This window comes from Lycium ferocissimum, chromosome 2 (assembly GCF_029784015.1).
Source record: "Lycium ferocissimum isolate CSIRO_LF1 chromosome 2, AGI_CSIRO_Lferr_CH_V1, whole genome shotgun sequence".
Taxonomy (NCBI): domain Eukaryota; kingdom Viridiplantae; phylum Streptophyta; class Magnoliopsida; order Solanales; family Solanaceae; genus Lycium; species Lycium ferocissimum.
Genome location: NC_081343.1, coordinates 70370046 through 70382957, shown reverse-complemented (window position 1 = coordinate 70382957; position 12912 = coordinate 70370046). Strand labels below are relative to the sequence as shown.

Sequence of the window (12912 nt, the reverse complement as noted above, 5' to 3'; positions counted from 1 at the left end):
TCGATTGGTAAGGCTTACAAATTCTTGGTATAAGGCAACATGGGTGCTTGGGGACTATATTAACGTGTCACATTTGTGACATACGTAATAATATAATGGACTTTATTTTTGAAGGGTGTTATCAATTATTGATTGTGGAAATCAGGCGTCGTTTCTCATGATTATAAACAGCCATTAGATTCGCGTAGGTACATGAATCTATCTTATCCAATCTATCATATTCTTGTGCTTTATTGAAAATAATAATCCGTTACTCAATTATAAGGCCAATTCTCTATTCTTAATGTTATCAATACCATATATATGTAGCTTTAGCTCATAAATTAATAAAAAGAAATGATGTTAGATTCTGAAGCTCTTTGAAAATTATAGAACTAGTACTAATTAGTACTACTATATAGCATGCCCAGTGCTAAGATTCTTTTCGTAACAGCTCAATCATTAATCGCTTGTTAGATTGCAATTAATCATTCACTGAGTAAAGGTGTAGCAGAAGAAAGAATCATCTTTAAAACACTACTTATAAAGGTGGTAAAAGAGAATGTGCTTCTAATGATTGTGGAGCATATTATTGGTCCTTAGAAGTGTATTAAAATGGTATAAATATAGTAACATTTTCAATTCGTTAAATTTTCGGCCCTTGTAATTTGTTTATTATTGAGAGTGAGTTGAGGATGGCATCAATTCAAGAGTTCACGGGCACCTTTATCTAAGTGCTTCCATTCTGCAGTATTTTAGAGGGAAAAAGAATAAAGTGCCAGATAATTAAGACTTTTTTTTTTTTTTTGACAATGTTAAGAATAAAGTTAATAATTTTTCCAATCCTAGCATCGATCCCAATTCCTAAAGTTGCGTCTTTTATGCGAAAATTTAGAGCATGATGTAAAGAACTTTGCGCATGCATTTAGAAAAAGTCAAACAGTAAATATTCTTTGTTTATTGAAAAGTTTCTCATGATTTCTTGCTAAAACAGAGCAGGTTTTGGACTCTTTTTTTCTACAAGACGGAGAGAGAGATTATCAAGTGTTAATGAATGAATCCTAATTAACCGAAAGCGATCGAGAATTAGTATTTTCCTCTTGCGAAATACTCCCCTCCGCTCCACTTCAATTAGTTGTCGTGTGTAGTGGTTACTAAAATTAACTGGTCCAAAATAGTTACTATTATTTAAAAAAACTAATTACTTGTTTTCACCTTTATTCTTACTCAGTAAATGTTGAGAGAGACTAGTGCGGTAAAAAAAAATAGTATTAAACTGAGGTCAGGAGTATATAAGGATAATTTACTCTTTTAATTAATATTTTTTTTTTAAGATCGTGTAAAAAAACATGACAAGTAAAATAAACCGGATGGAATAAGAGGATATTGGAAGTGCATCTATCATTTCGTTAGCCGTCCATCTGATTGCCCTGTGTGTGTTTGTGTCTTGTCCATATAGATGTTCCACTTTTCTCAAGTGAAAATTTTGATACCTTAAAAAAACACTTAAAAATTGTAAGAGTCCCACTTTTATTAATTTTTCTCAATATAATTTCATTTTCTATCCGACTAGCTACTAGCTAGTAGAAAAGTTACAAGTATGATGTTCATATGTTTCTCAAACATATATAATATTACAATACATAACGGTTTTTAAAATAATAGTGTCAAATCAAATGTGGATAAACAAAAAAACAGAATATTTTGATCCTCACATTCCACTAGAGTCTAGAGTATATGCTCCCAGTATATTTAGGCTTTTCATATTCGCCGACCAAATGCGTCTGATCAGCTCATTTCCTTAGTGGCATATGATCACATCTACTACTACAATGATTAAGGAGTGGATTGGAAATTTGTCTATACTTTTGTTCCTCCATTTCAGTTAGGCAGTGGTACTAGTTAACAACCACTACTTGAGAAAACAAAAATTTGCTCTTTGTTCCCCAAATGCCCCACTCCACCCTCAAACTCTTTGCTCATGTTTCCACCATAGTTAATAAAATGAGACAAAACATTCTAATTTTTTTTTTTTGCAATCCAATTTGAAGTGTTTTTTTTTTCTTCTTCTATTATGATATGTAAGACAGATTGCCAGTTTTTAGGCTTGCTAATGATCTACATGCCAATCACAGAAATCCATCCTAATATTTTTGCCATAATAAACTAGTGTGATCCTATGGTTGTTTTAAGTCGATCGATGTCAATCAAGTGACGATTATCATTTAAGAAACTGGAAGATTGTGTCAGCATTATATTATTCAGTGTATTGCTCTCATCTTTGTCCATTTTATACCTACAAGAGAAATTTACACTATGGCCTATGGGTCAGACTTATAGATTTATAAACATAATTAACACAACTTTTAATATACAACAAAAATAGCAGATTTTTTTTTTTTTTTAGCATTTTAAGATAAATGGGTACACTTAATAATCCCACTAAATTAGGAATTTAATTTTATTCTCTTGCTCTTTATTATTATTTCTCTGTCTTCTTTAAATGATACACCCCCATTTTTTTCTCACTTATCTCTTCTCATTATTTTCTGGCTTCTTCTTCTTCAATCTTCAACCAATTCACCCTCATGTTTTTACTGGCTTTAGAGACGCATAGAAGAGGATGAAATACATATATTTCAATTCTGAATGTACTTTTAGTTCATATTTTGTCTAGGTTGATCTATTGCTAACATTTGAAATGTAATTTTTGTTATTTTCAAAACCAAAATTTTTCTTAACAAAAGTTTTACTTTTATATTTTGAACCCTTAATTAAAACATAATGAGCATAATTATATATAGTACTAATTATACTCATAAATATATATAATAATAGTAGAGTATAATAATGTATACTATTAATTGTACCAATTATATATACTGGTAATATTATAGTATTATTAATTATACTAGTAATATTATATGTCTAATAGTAACAATAATAATAAGGAAAACAATATATATAATTAAAGGCAGAAGGCTAAGAGAAGAGAGCAAATGGTAAAATTACCATTACCAATAAAAACATGGTTTATGCTAGTGGACAAAACAATATTTTGAAAGAAAGAGAAAAGATAAGATTCATGTAGAGCATAAAATAAGGAACTGCACGAAAGTTTTGGAAAAGAAAATACCTGATTTTCGGAGGGGATTGTGATGGGGACACGGGGATAAAAAGATAGAAATGTAAATAAAGTAACTCTGCTAAGAAATTATAAATAGTTTTAAAATTTGCACAGTTATATATTTTTTTTTTTTTTTTTTTTTTTTGACCTTTATACAATAATACCATAGGGAATTTGCCTTTTATGACATGAAAATTATATTGGGCCTGCTTTAAATCATCAGTGCTGAGGCTTTTCATTCAAACAACAGGGTCAAAGCTCCAGAGGCAATCTTGAGCTCCATACACTACAAGGCCCTTACATTTAACGAAGAAACCAAACGCCAAACAGACCTGATCACTAGGGAGCAAGATGTAAATAATATCAAACGGTTACTGGTAACTGCTATAAATTCACAAAAGTCATGCACAACTCAAGGACACGGTACAATAATTAAACCAAGACAAATTAATGTGTTTTAAATTGAATTTTCACATTCAAATTGGAATGAAATCTAAGATGGGTGTGAATCATCTGTAATCTCTTGTATTAAAAGTTGAAACAGAGGGGTGAGTTTTAAAGAACAATTTAATCTAAGATGGGTGTGAATCATCACTCGATAACATGTTTTTAGAAACTAAAGTTCATTTGGAAACATTAACCAAAAAAAAAAAAAGAAGGAAAATTGAATTGTCACGCCCCAACCTTGGTTAGGCGTGATTGACACCCGGCACCTTACTAGGGCCAAGCGAACCAAACTGTAACTTGCGTCTTCTATGTCTCGAATGGTATAATAAGGCCAAGGAGGCTAACTATGAATATAATATCATGCATATGTATATGTACAATGGGCCCACGATGCCGATGTAACCACTGACAAGACATAACTAAGTTGTATACAAGAAATGTCTGCAAAGCCTCTATGAACATATTGAAGTATACAAGTCGAGACAGGGCCCCCGACATACCCGTAACACACAAGAATACATACACGGACCCAGACTCGGCAATGCTCCAGGAAGAAGTGGAGCCCACTAATCACTACTAGTATCTGGAGGGAGCCTACTGTGGAAGGTCCTCGTCTCGTCTGTTTATACCTGCGGGCATGGACGCAGCGTCCACAAGCAAAATGACGTCAGTACGAATAGTGTACCGAGTATGTATGGTGGAAATGTAACGTAATAAACATATACTGCAAATAAGAAGGATAAGAATCAACTTAGACCAACTGAATCACTAATGAGAACTTAGTACGCATGTCTCTTTATACTCTCATAACGTTAACTACATCTATGTATAATACTGTGGTCCCGACCTTCATATCATCCGTACTACTCCGCCCACCGATCGCAGTAATCGCCCAACCGGCCGTAGACGGTGTGCTTCCCATCCGATTATCGCCTCGACGGTAGAAAGCACGTCCGCCCGACCGATCAATGGTAACCGCCAACCCGCCCGTAGCTCGGTGGTAATACATAGTCGCTAACCGGTCGAGACCGCGGGTAAATATAATCAACATCATGACCCGCCTCTACGAGTAATCTCCCATGCACTTCATGATCACATAAGGCTTATAAGCACGGTTTCCGGGGTCGTTAAAACTTCTTCTCGCTTAACTAAACATTAATCAAATCCTGAGATACACCATAAGCCTCTCTATTCATGTCCTACAAAACATTGCTTAAGTACACATTCCTAAACTCAACAAAGTGACGTAAGATTGGTAAACCTCCGATTTATATTATGGAACAATCATCATCGCTATATCTCACCTCAAGAACAAGTAACATAAGGCGAGATCAACAATAATGAATAAAATCAAGAAAATCCTGAAATAAGATCAATAATCTCATAATAGCATCAAATCCACAAGCTTTGGAATCTCTAGAATGGGATCATCATCATCATCATTATCATTATGGGACATACTTATCTTTAGCATCAAAATAAACTCTAAGAATCATGAACTTCTAACTTTTGGGAATAAGAATGTTTAGGAAAACGTACATAGGTTCATAAGGAAGGAATCATGCCTTTAGAAAGAAAGAGATTAGCCTTAACCTACCTTTTTGGTCTTCTACTACTTAACGCTTATCCTCCCAAGCTCGTAATTCTACATTCAAGAGAATTCATACTATTGTTAGGCTTATCGTCATATGCCTATCTTAAGTCTTCAAATTAAACTCCTTTAGAATCTGCCAAAATTCGGGCAACATCTCCCCCGTTTATATCCCTTGCCCGAAATCACAACACCAACAACCAACACTAGAACAACAACACAAACACCAACAACATCATCATCAATATCAAAATATTCCATAAAACATCCCATACGATGTTTGTCAACATACAATAACAATAGACACTTCCTTTCTTCCCAATCAAGGAGCATAATCTCATCAACACACCAACAACATTAGATACCATCCATATACATGGAAATTAGCCCAACAACACAGCCACAACATGCTCAAAACAGTCCATAAACTCAACAACTACAACACAACACTTTATGACCTTTCCTCCATAACTATTTTCATTTTTAAGACTTGCTAAACCTTCAAATCAACTCAACATGAGAGATAGGATGAAGAACGTATCTTATACTTGAAGAACTTTAGCCACACCAACTTTCTTCAAGACCAAACTCACCACAACATCAAGTAGAAACAAGAACAATCACTTTTCATGGACTAGTTTGGTGTAATCTTGTTGAATTCTTGATTTAAGGGGTTATAAGTGTTTAAGAGAAGTGTATGGATGTGTTTAGAACTCCCAAGAACTGTAAATGATGAAAAAAGTGGAATAATAGGGTATTTATACCCCTTGAGAGTCGGTTCCACCGACTTTTCAAGTAGGGCCCGCGGAGCCATTTGGTAACTTATCTTGAAATGCCCATAACTCCCTACTTTGATGTCGTTTTGACAAACGGTTTGTTGCGTTGGAAACTAGACTTCCTGAACTTCAATTTAGGCTTGTGTTTCACTTCAAAACTCCTGATATACTAGGAGATATACCCCTCTAAATTTGACCCAAAATTCTTTCAACTTTTTCCAAATTTTTGGCAAACTTTTTTTCTTCGATTTGCTTGATCCCAGAACCTTTAGACACTTGCTTAACACTTGTTAATAGCATTCCTTAATCTTATAAGGGTTCCATGACCTCTCCTAGCTTACATTAGTTTACTTACAATGCAAACGACACGAAAAATTTTCAAGGTGTAACATGAATCTAAGTAACTCTGCCTCTAACTAATAAGAAAGTAGCCAAGAAAATCACGATTCTTTTTTTATTTTTATCTGATGTCCATTATTTTCATTGAAGTCTGATTAAATTCAAATTTGCGTCAGAAGTCTCACATTGAAGATTTGAAAGTAAGACACCCTAACAAAAGACTAGCCAAGGCTCAAACCCGAGGCATTTATTTAAGAATAGAAAAATAGGTTGCGAGAGGGTAACGCAGGAATACTTTGAAAAGAGCCTAATAGTCACTTGTCCATATTCGATATCAAAGTGACCAAATATATTAATCTTAGTAATTAATGTCGAAAAATACAGTTCTTATATTCATTAATTGTTTATATACTAGAATAAATTTTGAGGTGTCAATCAAAATAAGCCGGCTAGTTTAGACAGGCACCATACAAAGGCGTTAAAATTCAAAAATCCAACATAGAGGGAAAAGACACAGATTCTCTTCCTATTACATACAATGCTTACTTGTTCCTCATGCACTCCTAAATTCACATGCATTCCAACACGTTGCACCCTTTTCTCCCCTTTAAAACTAGTAACACCACCCCAATTCGCTTCACAAAAACAATTCTCATCATCTTTAACACTCTCAACAAATTAAATCACCAGTCTATTAATCATGGCCGACCGTCACACACACGGCCACCTTCACACTCACCCACACCGACGTCCTCATGAAGGTGGTGGCATGATGAAAAGTCTTCTTCCTTCAAAAGGTCCTTCAGCTACACAAATATTAGCTATTGTAACTCTACTTCCTGTTGGTGGGACCCTTTTTTGTCTTGCTGGTCTTACCCTTATTGGCACTTTAGTTGGGCTTGCTGTTGCAACTCCAGTGTTTCTCCTCTTCAGCCCAGTCATTGTACCTGCTATTCTTACTGTTGGGCTTGCTGTTGCTGGTTTCATGACTGCGAATTGCCCTTCTTTTGGGGTGGTCTTTAAATTTTGCCCGTCATATTTGAAATCTTTAAAATTTCTTCGGCTTACCAATGCTCATGTTCCAGTTCGAACCCACGCGCGGTCAAAATTTTAAAAAATTCGCAAAACAAGTTTAAATTTCTCTATGCCGGACCCTATACTTTTGTTAAGCAATTACCAAGTTATCAGCCGGACCGGCATAGCTCTTGTGGGCGGACTTGGCATAAGATGCGGGTCCGCATAACTTTGATAATTCCTTCACAAAGTTATGCCGGGTCCGCATAAAAGTTTGCCCATTAAAAGCCCCACCGCATAATTTGTGAAAGATTATCAAAGTTATGCTCGAACCTAAGATACTTTATGCCTTATGGGCGATTTTGGCAGTAATATCTTGGTCCGGCATAACTTTGATAATTCTTCCAAAAAGTTATGCGGTCCGCATAAAAGTTTGCCCATTAAAATATGTCCCCATCGCATAACTTTGTGAAGGAATTATCAAAGTTATGCCGTGATCAGATACTTATGCCAAGTCCGGCCTATTAGCATTTAGGTATCTTGGTCCGGCATAAAAAATTTGTAATTCCTTAACAAAAGTATGCCGGTCCGCATACACGCGACTCAAACCTTGTCTTGCGATTTTTTTTTAATTTTTGCTTGAGCGGGGGTTCGAACTCGGAACCCTCGCGCGAAAGCTCAAAGTTGCAATGCGAAGGGTAAAAATTAAAGACCAGCAATATGAGGGGCATAATTTAAAGATCACAAATATGAGGGGCAAAATTTAAAGACCACCCCAAAGCACTCCGCGCAAAAAAATGTTCATGACTTCCGGTGCTTTTGGTGTTACTGGGCTTTCATCTCTATCTTGGATCCTCAATTATCTCAAACAAGGTAATACTTGAAGTGCCCATAAAAAATTTTACGGGTACCTCAATTATCTCAAACAAGGTAATGATTATTTATTAATTTATTCAAATTAAAAACATTCAACTATATGAATAAGAAAGTTATTTGTATATATTGATAAAATCACAATATAAGTGTTTTAGGATAGTTAGAGCCTAAACAAATCGCATTTTTGTTGTCAAAAATTCTTTAAAATTAAAAAGATCATTTGTAGGAAATTTTTTCATATATTTTGTGTGATGTAGGTCAATACCTTCGTCTAATATAACCATTCTTGTATCTAAGGATTCGGTTATTTTTTTCTGCTTTAATTAGATTGTATAATTTTTATTCAATGAACTTTTCTTCCATTCAAGTAAAAAAGAATTGAAAAAAAAAGTAATGAAACCAAATCTCTATTTTCTTCCCCTAATTCACTATAAAATATACAATAAATTTTATTTCTATTTTAATATTTTCGCCACTCGTCTTATAAATAGAGAAAAGTAACTCTTACAACGAGAGATATATCCAAGTTCCAGAAAAGCAAATAGCCCCAAAAGCAAAGCTAACAGAGTATCTCAGCAAAGTTCAGGGCACATAGTCGATATATGACAACATCATATTTCATCCTAAACGAAGAAAGTATTATAGTAGGTACACTTAAAGTTTAAATGTAAATCGACTAAAATAGGAGGAAAAATTAACACACCACATGAGTAATGTGAATATTGCCATTTGACAACCAAGATTATTGACCTGTATGTGCATTATAAAATGAAACTACAAATACTAATTTTCTTCTAGTGTTGTCTAAAAGGGAGGCTGAGATTTAATAAGATGGAAGATTGAAAGGAGACAGATATGTAAGTAGCACTTCATTACAAAGAAATTCAGGGTACGGATTCATATATGATAACATCGTCTTTCATCGTGAAAGATATCGTGAAATCTTTGTAAAATAGGAGGATTAAAAAAAAGAGCACACCTCATGAGTAATTAAGACCAGTTGTGAAACATTGCGAGAAATAGATAGTTAGCCCTTTACAAAAAAAGTTAGTTTTATGACCCTTTTACGAGAGATCTTCATTTTTTACACATAAGAGATCTGTAAAAAACATATCAGAGATCTGAAAAAGTCATTTTCTTCTATTCAAATTGTAAGAGGCAAAAACCGTAAGAGGCCAAGAGATCTTATTTCCTCTGAAACATTCTTAAGGACTTGTAATAAGTACAATTTTTTTATTGTAGAAAAGAAGTTTGGCTCCTAATTTGAATGCAATATATATATATATATATATATATACACACCCACTTTAAAACAACCTCAAACATGATTAGGCTTGGTAAATTTTTTATCTGAAGTTACTATGACTAAATTTCAGGCATTTTTGCTATGCATTTTTACTATACCTGTGCATGATATAATTGAACTTTAGGTAAAATTGAATGAGTTGTCAGATGTGCCTGCCTGGACTTTAGCCGGATGAAACGTTCAGGCATTTTGTTTAAATATCAAGCCTAATTAACTTCGGACATCGCGTGTTTGAAGTTTGAACTTTATTTCAAGGGATAGACTTATGTATGGCTTAAGTCTATCGGATGTGCACATTTTGATGTGCATGCATTTTGGCCTGGAGTGTATCATTTCATCTAATAATGTTTCTTCAATAGGTAAATCGGTCCCGGAGAATTTAGATGCGGCAAAGAGGCGCATGACGGATGCTACTACACACCCAGGGCAAAAGACAAAGGATGTGGGACAAACAATCCAGAGCGAAGCACAAGAAGGGAAAGAAGGAGGTAGGCCAAGGTTTCACCCTTTTTGACCTTCTCAACTTCTCTATGCTCCACATAAGTAGGAGTTAAGAAGAAGATTTTATCCGTGTTGATTTCTTGGCCAGACACAAATTTAAGTTTAGGATTATGCTAAGATGGAAATAAGAGATGTTGAATGTGCATTTTAATTTTTGCTTCAGCATCGCTTTGTTGGATGTTCTCAAGTAGTTTGTCATTTTAGATGTGGTCAAGGTTGGAAGGCTCTGGAATTAATATCCTCTATTGTTGTATCCATAAAGTCTTACTATATTTTTGCTTAAGCATTGTCATTTGTCTCCATTGACATATATAATTTTAAATCCGTCAGTCGTTTTTCATCTCTTCGTTGAATGGTTAATTCTTATAAAATCGTTCTAACATCTATTGGGAGCACATTTCCCTACCCCTTGTTTGGTACCAGTGCATGTATAGAGAAAATTAACAAACATAAGATTTAAGAAAATAGAGAAAAGGCTTGTGACAGCTTAATTTGCCCATAAAACTTTCTCCACGTGACGATGGACTCATTAATCTCAAAATATGTTTTGATAAATAGTTCGTGATAGTTTAGGTAGGAAATCTAAAAATGTGATAGTTCAGGTAGAAAACTTGACAAAAAAAAAAAAATGATACTTGAGGTGTTTATGTGTTTTTGACGATTATTTTTTCTAATTAATTTCTTTAATTATTTGCATGGAGTGTCATTTGACACAATTTTTAAACAAAAAAAAAAAAAAAGTGTAGATCACACACCATCAGATAGTAGTCATAATGGGTGATAGTTAATAGTTTTACGTAAGAAACTCAAAAATAAAAAATAACTTTAGGTATATTTTGACCGACCATTATCAATCAAACAAGGGAATACTTGAAGTGCCCCTAAAACCTTATTTGGACACTAGTATTTAATTTGCTTATTTATTAAAAAATTTGCACATTTATCCACTTTAAAACAACCTCAAACGTGATTGGGCTTGGTAATTTTTTTATTTGAAGTTACTATGACTAAAGTTCAGACATTTTTGCTATACCTTCGTGGTATGATTGAACTTTAGGTAAAATTGACTGAATTGTCATATGTGTATGTACTTTAGCCATATGAAAAATTTAGGCATTTTGTTTGAATATAAGCCTAATTAACTTCAGACATCGCATGTTGAAAATTTAAAGTTGACCAAAAGAGATAGACTTGAGGCATTTTATTTGAATATTAAGCCTGGTTAATTTTAGACATCGCATGTTTAAAGTTTGAAGTTGATCCAAAGGGATAGGTTTGAGGCATTTTGTTTGAATATCAAGCCTAATTAACTTCAGACATCCCATGTTTAAAGTTTGAAGGGATAGACTTGTGTATGGCTTAAATGCAGGTCCCGGAATCGGATTTGCACATTTTGATGTGCATGCATTTTGGCGTGCAGTGTATCCTTTCATCTAAGTTTATGCTTAAGTCTATTAGAAATAATACCCCTTTTTTTTTTGCATAATTATACTCCATATTTATGTTTACAATAGGTAAGTCGGTCCCGGAAAATTTAGATGCGGCAAAGAGGCGCATGGCAGATGCAACTGCCCACCCTGGGCAAAAGAAAAAGGATGTGGGACAAACAATCCAAAGCAAAGCACAAGAAGGAAAAGAAGGAGCCAGGACTACTTAATTTTAGGACTATCTTAAGTTGGAAATAAGAAATATTAGAATGTGCATTTTAATTTTTGCTTGCTCACTTGGGCTTTCTAGTGTTTTGTGCTTTATATGATATAATGTGTAAGTGGCTCATTTTTCTTTTGCAACGCTTTGGCTGTTTGTTAATTATTCCTCATTTTTGATGTAGTCAAGGTTGGAAGGCTCTAGAATTACAATCCTCTATTAAAGTCATCTTTGCTCCAGCATTGTCTCCATTGACATAATTTTAATTTGCCGTTGGATTAGGACATGGAAGAGAAATTAATCAAGTAAGAGAAGATATAAGAAAAAAGAAAGATATAATCAATGTTTGTACGAGTTTAGGAGAAAAATTTTGGCTTGTTAATTCGCACTTTCTGTTTAATATTTAAGCAGTGAAATTTAAAAAAGGTGAGTGAGGAGGGCCAAAAAGTGAGAAAGAGGCTATGCGTATTACATGTTCCCATTTTGTTACTTTTCTTTTTCTTTTCTTTTAGAAAAGACCTTTCATTGAACGTCACAAAATTAAATACATTCGGGTACGTTCAAGATATTTTTAGGTTAATACCACAAGATTCAGATCTGCTAAGTTATAATCAGACAAACAAATTGAAACACAGTAATGACAAGACATCATTTGTGTGTGTATCAAGTACGAAAAAGTTTTAGAACTCTCTAAAGCTGAGGATAACGAAGGATTTACGATTTTGTTTTGATTACGTCTGTAGCCTCAACATTATCACTTAAATGTAATTATTTATCGCACAATCATCATTCCATCATCCTCGGAGAACATGTTTTAAGAATTGTCCCTTAATCTCAGCTAGAAAGTTAATCAGGTAAAGTAATTTAGCAGCAGATTAGCAAGTTGACTAGGTGAAGTTATATAGCAGGGGACTGGTATCCTTATCAAATGAACCAAATGAACCAAACACTTGAGCTATTAGCTAGCAATTAAGATCAGTTGATGTGGTATGTTGTGCATTAGAATTTAGAACTACTCTTTGTTTATCAACTTCAGTTAAATGTCTTTTTGAGTTATCAGGGTCCTCATACTAACTCAATTAACTAGACTAACAAATAAAAGAATTCAAAACTAAATGAACCCTAATGAAGGAAATTATGATTAAAATTATCTAAGAGTGACCTAATTATCTGTTCAACATGTCTAAATAACTTACCTTATACTCCTTTGGTTGAAAAAATGTGTCTGCTTAGTCTTTATATTTGGTTCAAAAAGAGTGTCACTTACCAAATCAAGAAAGAATTAGCATTATTTTTCAAGATTTGCCCT

At 34.0% G+C, this 12912-nt stretch overlaps 1 protein-coding gene across 3 annotated transcripts; it reads left to right on the top strand.

Moving 5' to 3' along the window:
• Positions 1–6855: 6855 nt before the first annotated feature.
• LOC132048394 (oleosin H2-like) lies at positions 6856–11822 on the top strand. Of its 3 annotated transcripts, XM_059439299.1 has the most exons (3): positions 6856–7240; positions 8073–8146; positions 11471–11822. In XM_059439299.1, the coding sequence occupies exons 1-3, from the start codon at positions 6960–6962 to the stop codon at positions 11611–11613; spliced, it is 498 nt and encodes a 165-aa protein (XP_059295282.1). In that variant the 5' UTR covers positions 6856–6959; the 3' UTR covers positions 11614–11822. The 3 variants fall into 3 exon arrangements, 1 of the variants encoding a protein (XP_059295282.1); XR_009412960.1 differs by lacking the exons at positions 6856–7240; positions 11471–11822 and adding an exon at positions 9815–10537 and having other exon boundaries at positions 8074–8146; XR_009412961.1 differs by lacking the exons at positions 6856–7240; positions 8073–8146; positions 11471–11822 and adding exons at positions 8184–8203; positions 9815–10537.
• Positions 11823–12912: the final 1090 nt, after the last annotated feature.

Excerpts from the sequence above, each read along its gene's own strand:
- LOC132048394 (XM_059439299.1), top strand. The coding sequence starts at position 6,960 with ATGGCCGACCGTCACACACACGGCCACCTTCACACTCACCCACACCGA. Across the intron at positions 7,241-8,072 it reads GTTGGGCTTGCTGTTGCTGG|GTTCATGACTTCCGGTGCTT; the intron begins TTTCATGACTGC and ends GCGCAAAAAAAT. Across the intron at positions 8,147-11,470 it reads CCTCAATTATCTCAAACAAG|GTAAGTCGGTCCCGGAAAAT; the intron begins GTAATACTTGAA and ends TGTTTACAATAG.